The 16,444-nt window shown below is 40.7% G+C and overlaps 1 protein-coding gene across 2 annotated transcripts in view; it reads left to right on the top strand.

The window, feature by feature from the left end:
* The first annotated feature begins 616 nt into the window (after nucleotides 1-616).
* The window catches only part of SLC44A5 (solute carrier family 44 member 5), a 401,632-nt gene continuing 385,804 nt past the window's right edge, over nucleotides 617-16,444 (top strand). The window contains exon 1 of one of the 2 annotated variants that reach the window (XM_003921404.4): nucleotides 617-971. In XM_003921404.4, the coding sequence (XP_003921453.2) occupies nucleotides 938-971 (34 nt within the window). In that variant the 5' untranslated portion in view covers nucleotides 617-937. The remainder of the gene's footprint in view (nucleotides 972-16,444) is intronic. The other variant, XM_074381023.1, reaches the window with a different exon arrangement.

Below are 16,444 nucleotides of genomic sequence, written 5' to 3'. Positions count from 1 at the left end.
ACAGCTCCAAGGGAACTCTCCTGTGCCCTCACTATTAAGACCTTCAGGGCCAGAACAAAGCCATTCTTGCAGGTGTCTGCCAGTGGGCCGCCTCTGGAATTCCATTTCTCTCCTCTCCATCAGCCTCCTGTTTCCCTCTCCCCTCTTCCCTTCTCGGTTCGGGAGGGGCAGAGGGAACCGCGCGCCTCTGGGCTTGTAGCCCGCGTGGCATTCGGGCTCGCTCTCCCCGGGGCGGCTGCGGTGGAGGACTGCTCCGCGGCCGGGTCCCGCGGGACCGCGCCGTCCTCCCGCAGGTGGCCGGAGTTCTGGTTGGCCTGTGAAGACTGGTGTCTTTCGCGGGCACAGCGCGTCCTGGCCTTTTGGGAGGGGGCTTGGAAGGCCCGGAGTCTGGCAGGCCGGACGCGGACTCCAGCAGACTGCCTGGCTTTCTCCTCCCCGGCCCCAGATGGCCGCGGTCTCCCCGCGCCCCCCAGCAGCTCCCCGCCGCCACCACCGTGGTCTTTCCCAGTAGCGGCTGCTGGATGACGGCGCCGTCGCCGGTTGGATGGGGGCTGGCGGCTCAGACGGGACAACGGGGGTGGGGGCGTGGGGGAGGGAGAGTGTGGGGAAGGGGGAGGTCAGCGCTGGGCGGGAGCTCCGGGGACCCAGCGCTGCCCCCACCAGCAGCAGGAGCAGCACAGCAGCTGCCGCCGCTGCAGCCACCGCGTCCACAGCAGCGCGAGCTGGGGGCCCGCGGCGCGGCCGAGAGCAGAGGGGCGGCGGCGCCCGCCCCAGCCGAGCCGAGCCAAGCCGAGCGCTCAGCCCGGCCGCCGCAGCTGCCTCGCAGATGCCATCACAGCAACAAAGAGCTCGCTGAGCGGAGAGCCGCGGCGAGGGCGCGCCCGGGAGCAGCCGGAGGAAGCGCGTGGGGGGTCTGGGGGAGGGAAGGGGGCAGAAGATGGCCCAGAAGAGAAAGCCCCCCAGCATCAAGGGTGAGTCCCGCTCCCTCCTCCCCTCGCCGCCTCCCGTCTCTCGCCTGCCGCCTGCCCCTCGGGCCGGCCTGTTTACATCCAGGCGCTGCCAAGTGGAAGGCTCCTGCCGGGGAAGAGTTTGCCTTGTCGGGGGTGGGGGGGTGGGGACAACCGCGGCGCTGCTGCACCTCCCCTGGCCTCCGGGGACACTCCGACAGGAGTTTGTGCCCCTTTGGCAACCTGGGGAAACCTGGAGACTCCTCTCTCACCCTACCCCTTTGCTACTCAGCTAGCTTGGGTATCTATCTGTTGCACCTACTTGCCTCTGGGCAGTGGGGAGAGAAAAGATTCGGATCCTATCCTAGCGTCCTTTCCGGAACATCCCTCTCTCTCTCTCTTTCTCTCTCTCTGTCTCTCTCTGTCTCTCTCTCTCTTTCTCTCTCTCTCTTTCTCTCTCTGACTCTCTCTCTCTCTCTCTCTCTCTCTCTCTCTCGTGTGTGTGTGTGTGTGTGTGTCACAGAAAGAGAGAAAAAGAGAGAGTTTTTCATGGTCTATTCTCTTCTTCCAATCCCCCCTCCCTCCGCCCCTTCGTCCCTAGGGTGACAAGTTCTGCATCCATTTCCCCAACCTCCATCCTCAGGAGGAGATTGGAGCTGGCTGCCTCTCCTTTTCCCCACGGTCAAGGGGACTTGTAACCGGCCGAGTCCCTGCAGGCGACTTCATGCTCCCCAGCCACTCCGGCTAATCCGTCTCCCTGTTGCTCCTTTGGAACCTGGGCTTCCAAAGTTGGAAAGTTCGCAGGGAGAAGCGATGGTGGGGAGGACAAGGAAGAGCTTGTCCCTGGGGTGACTTGAGGCATTGCGGCGTGGTCCGGGCCGTGACTCGGGAAGGAGCCTCCTAGGCGGCGTCCTGCCTGGGGTCCACAGGACTCGAAGAGCGCGAACGGGGAGCAGGTGCAAGCCGCCCCCGCCCGCAGCGCCGACTAGTAGAGGTCGCAGCTCGCAGGCTCCCTCCCTCTCGCTGGGGGACTCGTGGAGTCGGAGAGGTTGTCTGCAGCACTGCAGAGAAGTGGAAGTCAGCTGCACGGTGAGGAAGGCTGAGCACGGGGGAGCTGGACCTGACGGTGGTGGCGAGGAAGGGGCGTCGTTCGAAGTTGGATTTCAATACAATGGCTCCAATGACCCGGAAGGCAGCGACTTACTACGCCTTTGGGGTTATATAAAAAGGGTCAGGAACTCAGATGAGAGCTGAGGGATGAAGGGTATCACTGAATACATTGGCCTGGGCTACAGCAGCGCTCTAGGTTTGGGTGTGCTTCTTGCTTTTCCTTCCAAGTCTGGCTTGTGGGAGCTTAGCTCCACTCTAGAGGTCACTAGGGGGACACAACTTTATCTTGGAGCGTCAGCTTGCTTTTTAATTGCTCAGGAGTACTCAGAGCACTTATTGGAAAGCGTTTAAAATCATGATCTTTAATTCTTAAGAAGATATTAGTATGAAAACACCTGGGATTCTTTTGGTTGAAATGGTAACCTATGTATGACAATTTTAGTGCAACGTCTTTTCTTAAAATATTATAGCTCCGGTAAAATTAGAGGAGCTTTAAGCCTCTGATTTTCCACCCAATGAATTAGTGCATGGGTATAGAGATACACGAGTAAGGAAAGAAGGGAGAATATATTCACCTACAAACAGTTTCCTCTCTTTATCATAATATCAAAGAATTAGTCTAAACCCAGATTGACAAGGCATATAAGCTACACTTTTGGTTTGTTCCTTTTTTGTGGAGCCATATGGCATGATGAGTGAAACAGAAGGATTGGTTTTCAGCACTGCTGATGTGGCTATCCATTGGCAGGAATACATTTCATTCCCTCCCCAAACCTTGCAGATTGCAAATGGTCCATGAAAAGTGGAAAAAATTTTTACAGTTTTACAGTACATGGTAGCTGGAGAAAATCTTACCCTTGAAATTAATAATCTTGGCAGAAACACAAAAAGATACAGAGGAGATCAGATTAATGGAATGAACTTGTATAAGAGATTTGATGAAAAAGACACCTCCCCTTTACTTCCCCCCTCCCCAAAACACCAAAAAGTTTTTGTTTTGTAGGCCAGTATGGAATTGTTTGTATTTTCTTGAATAAGTTTACTTTGATAGTGAAATGATTGAAGAATAGCAGTTAAGTGTTAACAGTTTCTCTGGAAGGATTAATAATCAAGCTTTCCTAGGACATGTGGTCTCAAAATTTTTTTTTGTAGTACTTTAAAAATAATCTTTTCTCCTGCTACATATTTTTCTTAAAGGAAAAGTTATGTTATTTATTTCCTATCAACTTGTGTTGAGTTGTTTTTGTTTTTGTTTTTGTTTTTTTGAGACGGAGTTTCACTCTTGTTGCGCAGGCTGGATGGAGTGCAATGATGCGATCTCGGCTCACTGCGACCTCTGCCTCCTGCGTTCAGGCAATTCTCCTGCCTCAGCCTCCTGAGTAGCTGGGATAACAGGCATGCGCCACCATGCCCAGCTAATTTTTTGTAGTTTTAGTAGAGACAGTGTTTCACCATGTTGAACAGGATGGTCTTGATCTCTTGACCTCGTAATCCACCTGCCTCGGCCTCCCAAAGTGCTAGGATTACAGGCATGAGCCACCGCTCCCGGCCCTGTTTTTGTTTTTGTTTTTGTTTTTAAAAAACAAGCTCATTTAATATTTCACAGAAAGAAAGGCACCTTTAAAAACAAATCCTTGGAGTTTCACTTAATGAAGCACGATGAATTGTGATACTTGATAGATGACAGAAGCAAACCCAGAAAGTTGTAATCTATTGATTTGCCTCAATTTTACCTTTTAAAGGGAGAGCTCTACAAAAGCATCTGACTGCAGGTTTGCTGAACTGCTCTCAGGTGTCTGCTTCTAAGCTACAACCAACTAAACTGGGACTGCCTGGTAGAAAAAATTTTCAGGCTTTATTGGCAGGTGCAGGCTACTGGGTGAACTTTGCTGGATAAAACACTGTAGGTCTAGCAATATTCCATGCTGTGTTGGTTATTCTCTTACAAGAGCTGCTTCTCTCCTTAGCTACACGGCATGCAGGGAGAGATCATTCCTTGGATCTCGTGACAGGCAAGTTGCTCATTGGCTTCTGAAGTCCTAGCAAGAGAGACTACACATCCATAAACCTAGAAATTGGCCAAAGAGAAATGCAGTTTCTTTCTTTCTTTTTTTTTTTTTTTTGAGACAGAGTTTCGCTCTTGTTACCCAGGATGGAGTGCAATGGCGTGATCTCGGCTCACCGCAACCTCCGCCTCCTGGGTTCAGGCAATTCTCCTGTCTCAGCCTCCTGAGTAGCTGGGATTACAGGCACACGCCACCATGCCCAGCTAATTTTTTGTATTTTTAGTAGAGACGGGGTTTCACAATGTTGACCAGGATGGTCTCGATCTCTTGACCTCGTGATCCACCAGCCTTGGCCTCCCAAAGTGCTGAGATTACAGGCTTGAGCCACCAGGCCCGGCCGAGAAATGCAGTTTCTTAACATTGACAGAAGAGTAAGATCTGTTGGCAGGATTCCTCAAGGGACATTAGCATTCATCTGTGATATCTCATCAAAAGGACAGTTTTTCAGAAAGGCAAATGGAATCTTTGACAATCCAGTATTGATAATATTTTTAATGAAAAAATGCTGTCGTTCATGATTAATAAAAGTCTTATAAATAAGCTGGTTACATTGGGTATAGTGTTACCACCCCTGCCCCTGGCTTTTCCAATATTAGTACAACAAAGACTTCTTACTCAATTACTTAAGTATAAAGGTTGTGTTTGGATTCATCTATTCATTTAGCACATATTTATTGAGCACTGAATGTTTACCAGGTTATGTGTAAAACACTAGGGATACAGTGATGAACATGATAGACAATGAAGTAGGAGGAGGCCTGGAAGAGGCAAGGGGACAAATATATGAACCACTAAATTTCGCATAGTAATTAATACCAGGAAGAAATAAAACAAGATGATGTGCTAGCAAGTGATTTTGAGGTTACTTTAGATTGTCTGGAAAGGTGACATTTGTGTTGGGAAACAAGTGATGAAGAGTAATTTGCATGCCAAGAACTGGAACATAACACTGCAGGCCTTAGGTAGAAATGAGGTGGTAGCTTGGCATGTTCACACACAAAAGGAAATGGTGTAATGTATAAGGAAGAGACAGGTAGGGAGAAGCCAGGCCCTTTTGGTCATAAAAAGGAGTATAGAGTTCAAGTGCAATGGGAAGCCATTGGATCTTCAGTTGCTATTTGGGGCTGCATTCCTATCCTGGAAGATTATTTCAGGGAGAAGAGCGTGCCTACGTCAATTGCCTCGGTCAACTAAGGTGACCCAATAGACTTCACTTTTCTAAAAGATCCAGTTATACTCGTTATTTTCTATTGCTATTCACCAGAATACCTATGCAATTTCAGGCTGAGATGTTGATAGCATCTCTAGGAATCCCTGCTTAGAAAACAATTCTAGAGAGAATGAGGATTAATTTAACATTTAGTACAAGATAATAAGATTAGTTGCTTCCCTGGCAGGCCTTTCAAAGCAAGTAAGTCTTAGGAAAAACATATTGTAGTGGTAGAGGGGGGATTCTGAGGGGTCCAGAACATGACTGTTCAGTAGACGGAATGTGGGGCTCCTAGGTAACAGCAAGGGGTCCATGGAAAGAGGAGAAGAGTGATGTTGGGAAAGGGACATAAGAAAGCCTCTAAAACAACATCAGCCAATTCATAATTTTGCCAAGTGGAAGCCTGATATGAGAGTATTCCAAGAGAAACATTCTAATTCAAACACAGAAAAAGTTTAAATCAGGATACCTTTACTCTTTTGATTGATCTTTTAATACTGAAGCACTTGTAACAGTATAAGCATACAGATGTTTACAAAATCTCTTTGATTTTACTTAATCATTATTAGGTTGTTCTTACGGATTACAGACCTCACAAATGAAAATAGCATGAAAATATTAATGCTAACTGCTGTTTGTTAGAGGTAGCTACTTGATAGCTAGTTGAGGAAATTATGCTCTTGTGTCTCATTTTGCTGTAGAGATGTTGGCAAGAGGGATGTGGGATATATTGGATGATTTTATTTCCCCCGAGTATTTGTGATAAGAACATGCCATGATATTCAGGGAAGACACAAATAATAATAGATTATTTTAAGGATAACCATGGCCTACTTCCACCTCTAAACTTTCTACTTCTTTGCCAACGATTAACGATAAAAAATATACTAAGAATTTCTGTAGCTCCAAGACTGTTCAGTCTCCTCGCCCTCTTTATACTCCAAGTGACTCCTTTGAGGCTAGCGAGGCTGGTAGGACCTCAGGAATTATCTAAGAATGCGGTATGGCCCTTAGCGATACTGTAACACAATGTGTTTATGACATCAGCTTTTTTTTCCACTGTAGTGAATCATAGCATGTTATTAGAAGGCTCAGTGTTGATGGATTTACTGAAGGTATGATACAGTAAGAGGTGAGTGATACTCCCAAATGCAAGTAGTCTATGTCTATAGGAAATTTGGTCAAGCTTATTATTCATGAATACATATTCTACACAAGTCAAGAAATACACACACACACACATATAGTGAAGTCTGAATATATATTAGGAACTGAGCTCTTCCTCTCTCTGTATGTGTATATATACACACATACATATACATATATACTCATAGATAACCTGGGTAATGATTTAGAGAGAATAGTATTTCTACATTATCTCCCTAGACAACAAACAAACAAACAAACAACAAACAAAAACCCAATGGACTTTACTTTTCTAAAAAGTCCAGTTATACTTACGTATCTTCTCTTACTATTCATCAAAATACCGACAATATTTTTTGTGCATATGTAGATACATATGGAGAGAAAGAGCTCAGTTCCAAATTTATATTCAGACTTCACTATATATACATATGTGTGTGTGTGTATTTCTTGACTTGTGTAGAAGTCTTGAATTTGAGCCCTGTGTGGGAAGAACTGAGGCCTCCAGCAACAACTTGCTGGTTATGTGAGTGATTGATCTTGGGAACAGACCCTGCAACCAAGTTAAGCCTTCAGTTGTCTTTAGCCTCAGCCAGCATCTGACTAAATACATGATTAGCCCTGACCCAGAGCTGTCCAATCAAGCTGCTTCTGAATTTCTGAATCACAGAAACTGTGAGAGATAATAAATGCTTACTCTTGTCTTAAGCCACTGAATTTTGAGGGTATATGTTACATAACATTAGGTAATACATATGCCTGTAGTTCATTATTTTTGCACCTCTATCTTGAAATGTAATCTTTGTTACTAGTCCCAGCGCTGGTCTCCAATCTTAGCCCTCTTTCCTAATTTAGTGAATCGGGCTGAAATCTGAGTTCTCTTTTCTTGTTTCTGTTGAGTTTCTTGTAGCAGCTTGCTTTCTCCTCTGATTTTTTGACTAATCATTCCTGGCTCCTCTGGTTCACTTAGTTTAGAAGGTACCTTCCAAATTGAAGCACTACTGAGCTAAAAATCAGAGTGATAAAGAGAACACAAAAGTCCTAAAATCTCCCAACAGCACATGATTTCACAGTCTTCCAAACTAAGAAGACAGAAAGTCTCTTAAAATCTACAATCTTTTATTCTCACTATTAAAAATAATCATGGAGGTCATGCATATGTTAAACAGCTTAATTTAGCCATTCCACAATGTGTATATATATCAAAACATCAGGTTGTACACCATAAATATCTATACATTTTACTTGTCGATTAAAAAAGAAAAAAACCCAAAGAAACAAAACCCTGAAATCTTCTGATAAAAACCTTTCCAGCTGTATTTATCTATTCCTCTTTACCAAAGAATCCATTGTTCCTCCCAGCCAGCTAGTCCTTTGATATATAAATAGGAGACTGAGAAAGTGGATTAAAAAAAAGAAGGTTGCCATCTCTTCTCCTTGAGAGTAGGATATTAGTCTATTTTATTCATTTATGCAGTTCTCTATTCATTCAATAAGTGTTAATCAGTCACTTACTATGTACTGGGCATTATTTTAAGCATGCTTGGGACAAACCAGGGAACAAAATGAATCCTTCATGAGGTTTACACTATAGATAAGGAAGACAAAGAATGAATAATGAGCATATTAAAAATATTAAAAATTGAAAGTGCCATGACAGAAAGAAAAGAAAATGAGCATAGAAAGAAAGATTTGGATTGCTAATGATGGGATGATGGAGGGCCAGCTGTAAGTATTAATAGGCTGGTTAGGGTAGAACCAATTGAAAAGGTAATATTGAAGGAGGTGGAGCAGTGGAAGGGGAGGAGACTTCCAGAAAGAAGGAAAAGCCAGGGCAAAGACCCTAAGGTGAGAATATACCTGGTATGTTTAATTAACAGAAAGAAGACCAAGGGGAATTAGTAAGGAGGATAGAAAAAGAAAAGGAAGTCAGAAAGATGAGGAAAAACCAAATTATATTAGGCTCTTTAAACCATTTAAAGGATATTGGTTTTTACTCTGAGGAAATGTGGCACCAGTTCAGATTTTGAACAGAGGAAAAATATGATCTGACTTATATTTTAAATGAATTGCTATGGCAACTGTGTTGAGAATATCAAGCCAATATGTAGAGGTAATAAGAGAAGCTGGAAGACTGATATGGAATCTTATGTAATAATACAGTAAATTTTTTTTTCTTTTGGTGGCTGAATAATATTCCACTGTGTACACACACACACACACACACACACACACACACACACACCCAAACACTTACATTTTGTTTATTCATCTGTGGTTAGACACTTAGGCTGATTCCATGTCTTGTCCATTGTAAACCATGCGGCAATGAACATCTCTTCAAGATACTGATTTCACTTCCTTTGAATATGTACCCAGAAGTAGGATTGTTATATCATATGGTGGTTTTATTTTTGATTTTTTGAGGAATCTCCATACTGTTTTCCATAACCGTATAAATTTACATTCCCACTAACAGTGGGAATGTAAACAGTGGGTTCCCTTTAAACTTTCCTTAATACTTATCTATTGTCATTTTGATAACAGCTATCCTAACAGATGTGAGGTGATATCTAATTGTGGCTTTGATTCCCATTTCTCTGATGATTACTGATGCCCATACCTGCTGTCATGTATGTTTTCTTTGGGAAAATATCTTTTCAGTTCCTTTGCCTATTTTTAAATGGGGTTATTTGCTTTTTTTTCTGTTACTGACTTGCGACAACATGGGTAAAAGTGGAGGACTTTATACTAAGTGAAATCAACCAGGAACAAAATGGCAAATACTATATGATCTCGCTTATATGTGGCATCTAAAAATGTTGAACTAATAGAAGCAGAGAGTATAATGGTGGTTGCTAAAGGCTGGGGGACTGGGAGAAGTGAGGAGATACTAGTCCAATGGTATAAAGTTTCAGTTATAAGTTCTGGGGACTTAATATACAGCACAGATGGTGATAGATACTGTATTAGCTTGTTTTCATGCTGGTAATAAAGACATACCCAAGACTGGGTAACTTATAAAGGAAAGATATTTAATTGACTTACAGTTCCACAGGGTTGAGGAGGCCTCACAATCATGGCAGAAGGTGAATGAGGAAAAAAGTCACGTCTTATATGGCAGCAGGCAAGAGAGCTTGTGGAACTCCCCTTTATAAAACCGTCAGATCTCATGAGACTTATTCACTATCACTAGAACAGCATGGGAAAGACTCACCACCATGATTTGATTACCTCCCACTGGGACCCTCCCATGTTGTGGGAATTATGGGAGTTACAATTCAAGATGAGATTTGGGTGAGAACACCACCCAAACTATGTCAGATATGTTACTTAATTTGGTTGTAAAAATTATTCATTATACAGCATGTACATATACCAAATCATCATGTTGTACACTTTGAATATATATAGTCTTTGTCGATTAATATTTTAAAATAAAAAAATTGCTTATAGAAATAATTCAGAGATGATAGTGTCATCTATCAGGGTAGGCACAGTGGAGAACATGAGAAATGAAAAGATATTGAATATATTTTGAAGGTAAAACTTACGTTTTTTTCTACTATCCCTGTTTGCAGATGTAATTCTCTAGGTTTTTTAAACTAACAGGATGTGTCACATGAGAGAAAGAAATGAGTGATGGATTAATCCACAGTTTTTGATCTGAACAACTAAGGGAAGGTGGAGTTGCCATCGACTGATATTGGAAGATTGTAGGAGGGGCAAGTGTATGGGGAAGGATCAGAAGTTTAGTTTGGGACACATTTGGGTTTGAAATATTTATTTGATATGGAAGTGAAGATGACAAGTAGGAAGTTGGATATGTGAGTCTGGAGTCTTGGAGAGAGGTTTCAAGTGGCCATATGAACTGGAAGTCATCAGAACGTAGGTGGTATTTAAGATTATAAACTGGATGACTCACTGGGAATTGAGTATAGATTGAGAGAAATGATCTGAGCCCAGGGTTACTCCATTATTAAGAAGTGGCTAAGAAGGGGAGGAATCAGTAAGGGAGACTGAGAAAGAGCAACTAGTGACTGGAGTGGGGGTCCTGGAACCAAGGAGAAAGTATATCAACAAAGGCAATAATAATGAACAATGTCAAATGCTGCCCATATGTCAGATCAAGGTTGAGCAATGGCCATTGTATTTATTAATATGAAGGTCATTGAGGACCTTGACAAAGACAGTCTAGGTAGGTGAAGTGGTGGCAATGATGCTTTGAATGAAGTGGGTAAGAGAGGATAGAGAGGAGAAAAATTAGAGGCAGCGCAGTCAACTGTTCTGAAGGGTTTTGCTGTAAAAGGAAACAAAGAAATGATGGTATGGCTGGGGATGGGAGTTGTGGAGTTGAAAAAAGATTTACATTTTTGAGGTAGAAGAACGATAGTGGGTTTTATTTCTTGTTGTTTGTTACTACTTGCTTTTTGAGGTGTTGATTGTTTTTCGGTTTGTTTTTTGAGACAGAGTCTTGCTCTGTCGCCCAAACTGGAGTGCAGTGGCTCAATCTTGGCTCGCTGCAACCTCTGCCTCCTGGATTCAAGCAATTATCCTGCCTCAGCCTCCTGAGTATAAATAGCTGGGATTACAGGCATGTGCCACCACTCCCAGCTTTTGTGTGTGTGTGTGTGTGTGTGTGTGTGTGTGTGTGTGTGTGTGTGTGTATTTTTTTTGTTGTTGTTGTATTTTTAGTAGATACGGGGTTTCACCATGTTGGCCAGGCTAGTCTCAAACTCCTGACCTCATGATCCACCTGCCTCGGCCTCCCAAAGTGTTGAGATAACAGGCGTGAGCCACTGCATCGGCCTTGAGGTGCTTTTTAACTTCTCTTTTACTATTTTAAATTTTGGCTGTGTTTTATCACAGTTTCCTATGAAGGTAAGATGGATTAATCTTAAATTGGTTAGTTTTAAGGATGTTTCTCTTTTATCTTCTTTCATGTCTTAAATGTATTATTTTTGAGAAATATTAAATGAGATGTAGAATTGGACTTCCTGACAAAACAATAAAATATGCCATAGGAGGAAAAAGTTTCCAGGAGAGTTTGCCAGTTGTTTTGTTGCAGGCTGTGACAGTCCATTTCCTCACCTGGAAAGCTCTTAAAGAACTAAAGAAAAACTTAAAAATATTTGTGCAGGGACTAACCTAATGCTTCTCAATCAGAGGCAATTTTACAGTGTTTAGAGACATTGTGATTGTCATGACTGGAGTGGTGCTAGGGGCATCCAGTGGGTAGAGACTAGGGATGCTGCTAACATTCTATAATGTACCCCCTTACGACAAAAGATTACCTAGTTCAACTTTCAATATTGTCAAGATTGAGAAACTGTGGGCTAGCTCCTTCATCTTTCCATTCTTTCAAAGAGAAGCTAGGAATCTGCTTCTGAAAAAGGGATCCAGAAGGAGCAGCTTTTCCTATCCCATTGTTCTATGTTTAGATGAGACACAGCTTTTTAATAAATGATTAGGGTTCAAAATAAAGACATTTCTTTCTTGCCATTGCTTTCTCTTTACCCTCCTCTGTGGATTCCTAGGGTATAATTGAGTTTTATAACCTTTGGTAGTTTCCCATTAGGGCCCAGGACATTAGAGGAACATTAAAGTCATGGTGAAAAATTCCTCATTCAATTGAGAAACGACAATTTCACATTGGTGATTTCTATTCCGCATCTGTCTGACAACTTAGTAAAGGGAAGGATGAAGAATAGGGTGATGTGTTAAGCTTTGACTCTACAAATCACTGTAGCTTTTTAATGTGAAAGGAGGGGCGGCCTCTTAGGCATCTTTTTGTAGCTTTTTTTGGCCATTAGAATTTTGGAGGAGAGCTGCATTCTTTATTTTTTATTTTATTTTATTTTATTTTATTTTTCCTCCACTTCCCCATTCTTAGTAACACTACTTTCAAGATGTGCTTTATCTTTTAAGAAAGGCTTTGAAGAAACTCAGAACCAGTCCTAAGTCCTTGTTGAGTGAACATTTTTTTGTAGAATCAAAAGTTAAAAATCTGGTTTTAAAAGAAGCAATTTTAAATTCATGCTTTAAAAAAACTTAAAAGGCAGTTTTTTTAATGTAAGTTTTCATTGGGTAGTATCTCAGTGTTCAAATTCAAAGACAAAAATAAGGCTTTCAAATTGACATGTTAGGAAGCATTCCCCTTGGGAACTGGAACAAGACAAGGATGCCCACTCTTCCCTCTCCTATTGAACACAGTACTGGAGCAGAGCAATCAGGCAAGAGAAAGAAAGAAAAGGCATCTAAATAGGAAAGGAAGAAGTTAAACTATCTCTTTTCATGGACAGTATAATTCTATACCTAGAAATCCCTAAAGACTGCCAAAGACTTTTGGAACTGAAAAATCACTTTAGTAAAGTGTCAGGATACAAAACTCAATGTAAAAAAATCAGTAGCATTTTTTTTTTACACCAATAACGTTCAAACTGAGAGCCAAGTGAACACAATCCAATTTATAACACACACATACAGACACACATGTGTATATACACACACACACCCCTTGGTTTCACCTCTAACCAAGGAGGTGAAAGGTCTCTACAAAAAAACCTGCAAAACGCTGCTGAAATAAATCATAGATGACACAAACAAATGGAAAAACATTCCATGCTCATGGATCAGAAGAATATTAAAATGGCCATACTGCCCAAAGCTATTTACAGATTCAATGCTATTTCTATCAAGCTACCAATGGCATTTTTCACAGAATTGGAAAAAACTATTCTAAAATTCATATGGAACTAATAAAGAGCCCAAATAGCCAAAGTAATCCCAAGCAAAAAGAACAAAGCCAGAAGCATCACATTACCTGGCTTCAAACTATATTGTAAGGCTACAGTAAGCAAAACAGCATGGTACTAGTACAAAAACAGACACATAGACCAATGGAACAGAAGAGAGAACTCAGAAGTAAAGCTACACTCTTGTAGCCAGCTGATCTTCAGCAAAGTAAACCAAAATCAGCAATGGGGAAAGGACACTCTACACAATAAATGGTGCTGCAATAACTGACTCTCCATATGCAGAAGAATGAAACTAAACCTCTATCTTGTATGTATCGAAAAATAAATTCAAGATGGATTAGAGATTTAAATGTAAGACTTCAAACTATAAGAATCTTAGAAGAAAACCTAGGAGATACCCTTCTGGACATTGACTTTGGAAAAGAACTGATGACTAAGTCCTCAAAGCAATGGCAACAAAAACAAAAATTGCAAATGAGACCTAATTAAACTAAGTGGCTTTTGCACAACAAAAGAAACTATCAACAGAGTAAACAGACAACCTATAGAATGGCAGAAAATATTCACTAACTATGCATCTGGCAGAGGTCTAATATCTAGCATCTCTAAGGAACTTAAACAATTGAATAGGTAAACACCAATAACCCCATTAAAAAATGGGCAAAAGAAAGACATGACTGGACATTTCTCAAAAGAAGACACACAAATGGCCAGAAAATATGAAAAAAGTGCTCCCTATCACTAATTACCAGAGAAAGGCAAATCAAAAATCACAGTGAGATAACCATCTCATACAAGTCAGAATGGTGGTTATTAAAAATTAAAAATATGTTGGTGAGGCTGCAGAGAAAAGGGAATGATTATACCCTGTTGGGAATGTAAATTAGTTCAGCCACTGTGGAAAGCCATTTGGAGATCTCTCAAAGAACTTAAAACAGAACTACCATTTGACTTGGCAATCCCACTACTGGGCATATATCCCCCCAAAACAAATAATTCTACCAAAAAGACACATACACACGCATGTTAATTGCAGCACTATTCACAATAGCAAAGACATGGTATCAACCTAGGTGACCATCAATGGTGAATTGGATAAAGAAAATATGGTACAAATACACTGTAGAATACTATACAGCTATAAAAAGAACAAAATCATTTTATTTGCAGCATCATAGATGCAGCTGGAAGCCATTATCCTAATCAAAGTAATGCAATATCAGAAAATCAGATGCCACATGTTCTCACAGGTGGGAACTAAACAATAGGTACTTATAGACATAAAGATGGCTACAATTCATACTGAGACAACTAGAGTAGGGAGGACAGAAGAGGGAAAGGGTTGAAAAATAAACTTTTGGGTACTATGCTTAGTACCTGGGTGATGGGATCCATTGTATCCCAAACCTTATCGTCACACAATATGCCCAAGTAACAATATATACATGTACCCCCTCAATGTAAAATAAATGTTGAAAAAACTCCCAAACCAAAATGAAATATAAATAAACACATTTACATTTTATTAAAATGTATTATTACTCTAGCTTTGCCTTACAAAAAACTCAAAACTTATTTTAAGCTTAACCTATGATTATATCCATTTTGTACATACAAGTTTAAAAATATCAACAGTCATAAAATTAAATGGTAAAAGTTACTTGCTGGACATATATACTTCGCAAACATAGTATTAACAGCACCTTTCACTTTGAAATACTTTTTACAAAGTGAAAAACACTTTTTTCTGATTTATCTCAGCCTCTTATTCGCACTTGTTTGGCTGCACAGGAATGTCATCACATTCTTTACCCATGGCAATGACATTGATTCTGCTGATTTAACACCTTTGCTTAAGTGAAAGAGTATTGGTGACTAAAGGAGGACCATTATGTTCTTTAAAAAATGTTTGATCATATATAGATATGTCCAGGGATATCGTAACTGTATGAAGTATGATAGCTTTGAAATTATAAAGAACAGCTTTGGAATGCCCCCCACCCCCACAATCCTTAACCACTCAGAAAATCTTAAATTAATACTTATTATTTTTTGAACTTTCTGAAAATGGCATTGAATAATTATCACATGTCCGACACACCAACTTGTATTTAATAATTTATTAACATTACTATGACAAAAGAAGGACATAGCCTTCACTTGACTAATTCTAAGATCAAGGCTCCTTATGTTTTGACTTCTGTAAACTCTCATTACCTGAATTAATACCTTAGGTATAATGAAGAGTAGGCAAATAGTAGATTATAAATAAGTTGAAAGAGGTATTTAACCCATTTAACCAGTTTGGGAAAATAACCCATTTTCAAATTTGTAACAGGAGTAAATGGTAGAAGGATATACTAATTAGAAATAATCATTTACTTAAGCAAATCTTTGAGGAAGTCTAATGAGTAGTTTCTTTAGTCATTTGCTTAAAGGACTGGAATAACTTTTGAATACTCAAAATTTTCATGAGTTCAGACTTCCTTCAGTTGGCCCTATTTAATGAGGTTTTATGCTGCATCTTGTATTTCTGAAAATTGAGTTTTTGTTTGTTTTGAGGCTGAGAATTTTGAGAGCTGTCATTGTCAGACCAGTGTCTCAGGAATCATCAGGAGAACAACTTGGGGTGGGAAAGTGGTAAGATGATGCCCTTGAGTGATCTTTATGGAGGGATATTTATGAGAGATTTTCTAAATAAAGATGCAAACTTTTCATTGCTTTAGATATGCTGAAACTTTTTCTTTGAATCAGCCAGACCTTGAGATAGCTCTTTATCCAGCTTGTGTTATTTTGGTCCCTGTAGAAGTGCTTTTGCTGATTTTTGCTTAGCTGTTATAACATTGGCTAGCATTGAGAAACTTGACATTGTATTAAGTTGAAGGATGTTATTTCTTGTGCTGATTACTGTTTTAATAATCTGTGTTATGAAGAAGATCTAACGGATAAATTTCTCTGAAATGTCACTAGCCAACAATGAACAACACGACTCATGGAACTCATTGTGTTTTCCACCATGGGTAGACAAGAAGTCTCAGAACTAACTCTGAGCTCACTTATTGCCCAAGGTTATGTCATCATAAGTCACACACTTGATTCATTTTGTTTTTCATATTCTTACTCTTTCTCCTCATTGTTTCTCTTTATACACAGTAATATGTTGCTTGATTAACTATGGGGCTGCATTCTAATAAATGTGTCATTAGG

The sequence above is a fragment of the Saimiri boliviensis genome, chromosome 11 (assembly GCF_048565385.1).
Source record: "Saimiri boliviensis isolate mSaiBol1 chromosome 11, mSaiBol1.pri, whole genome shotgun sequence".
Classification (NCBI taxonomy): Eukaryota; Metazoa; Chordata; class Mammalia; order Primates; family Cebidae; genus Saimiri; species Saimiri boliviensis.
This window is presented reverse-complemented; position numbering and strand designations above follow the sequence as displayed.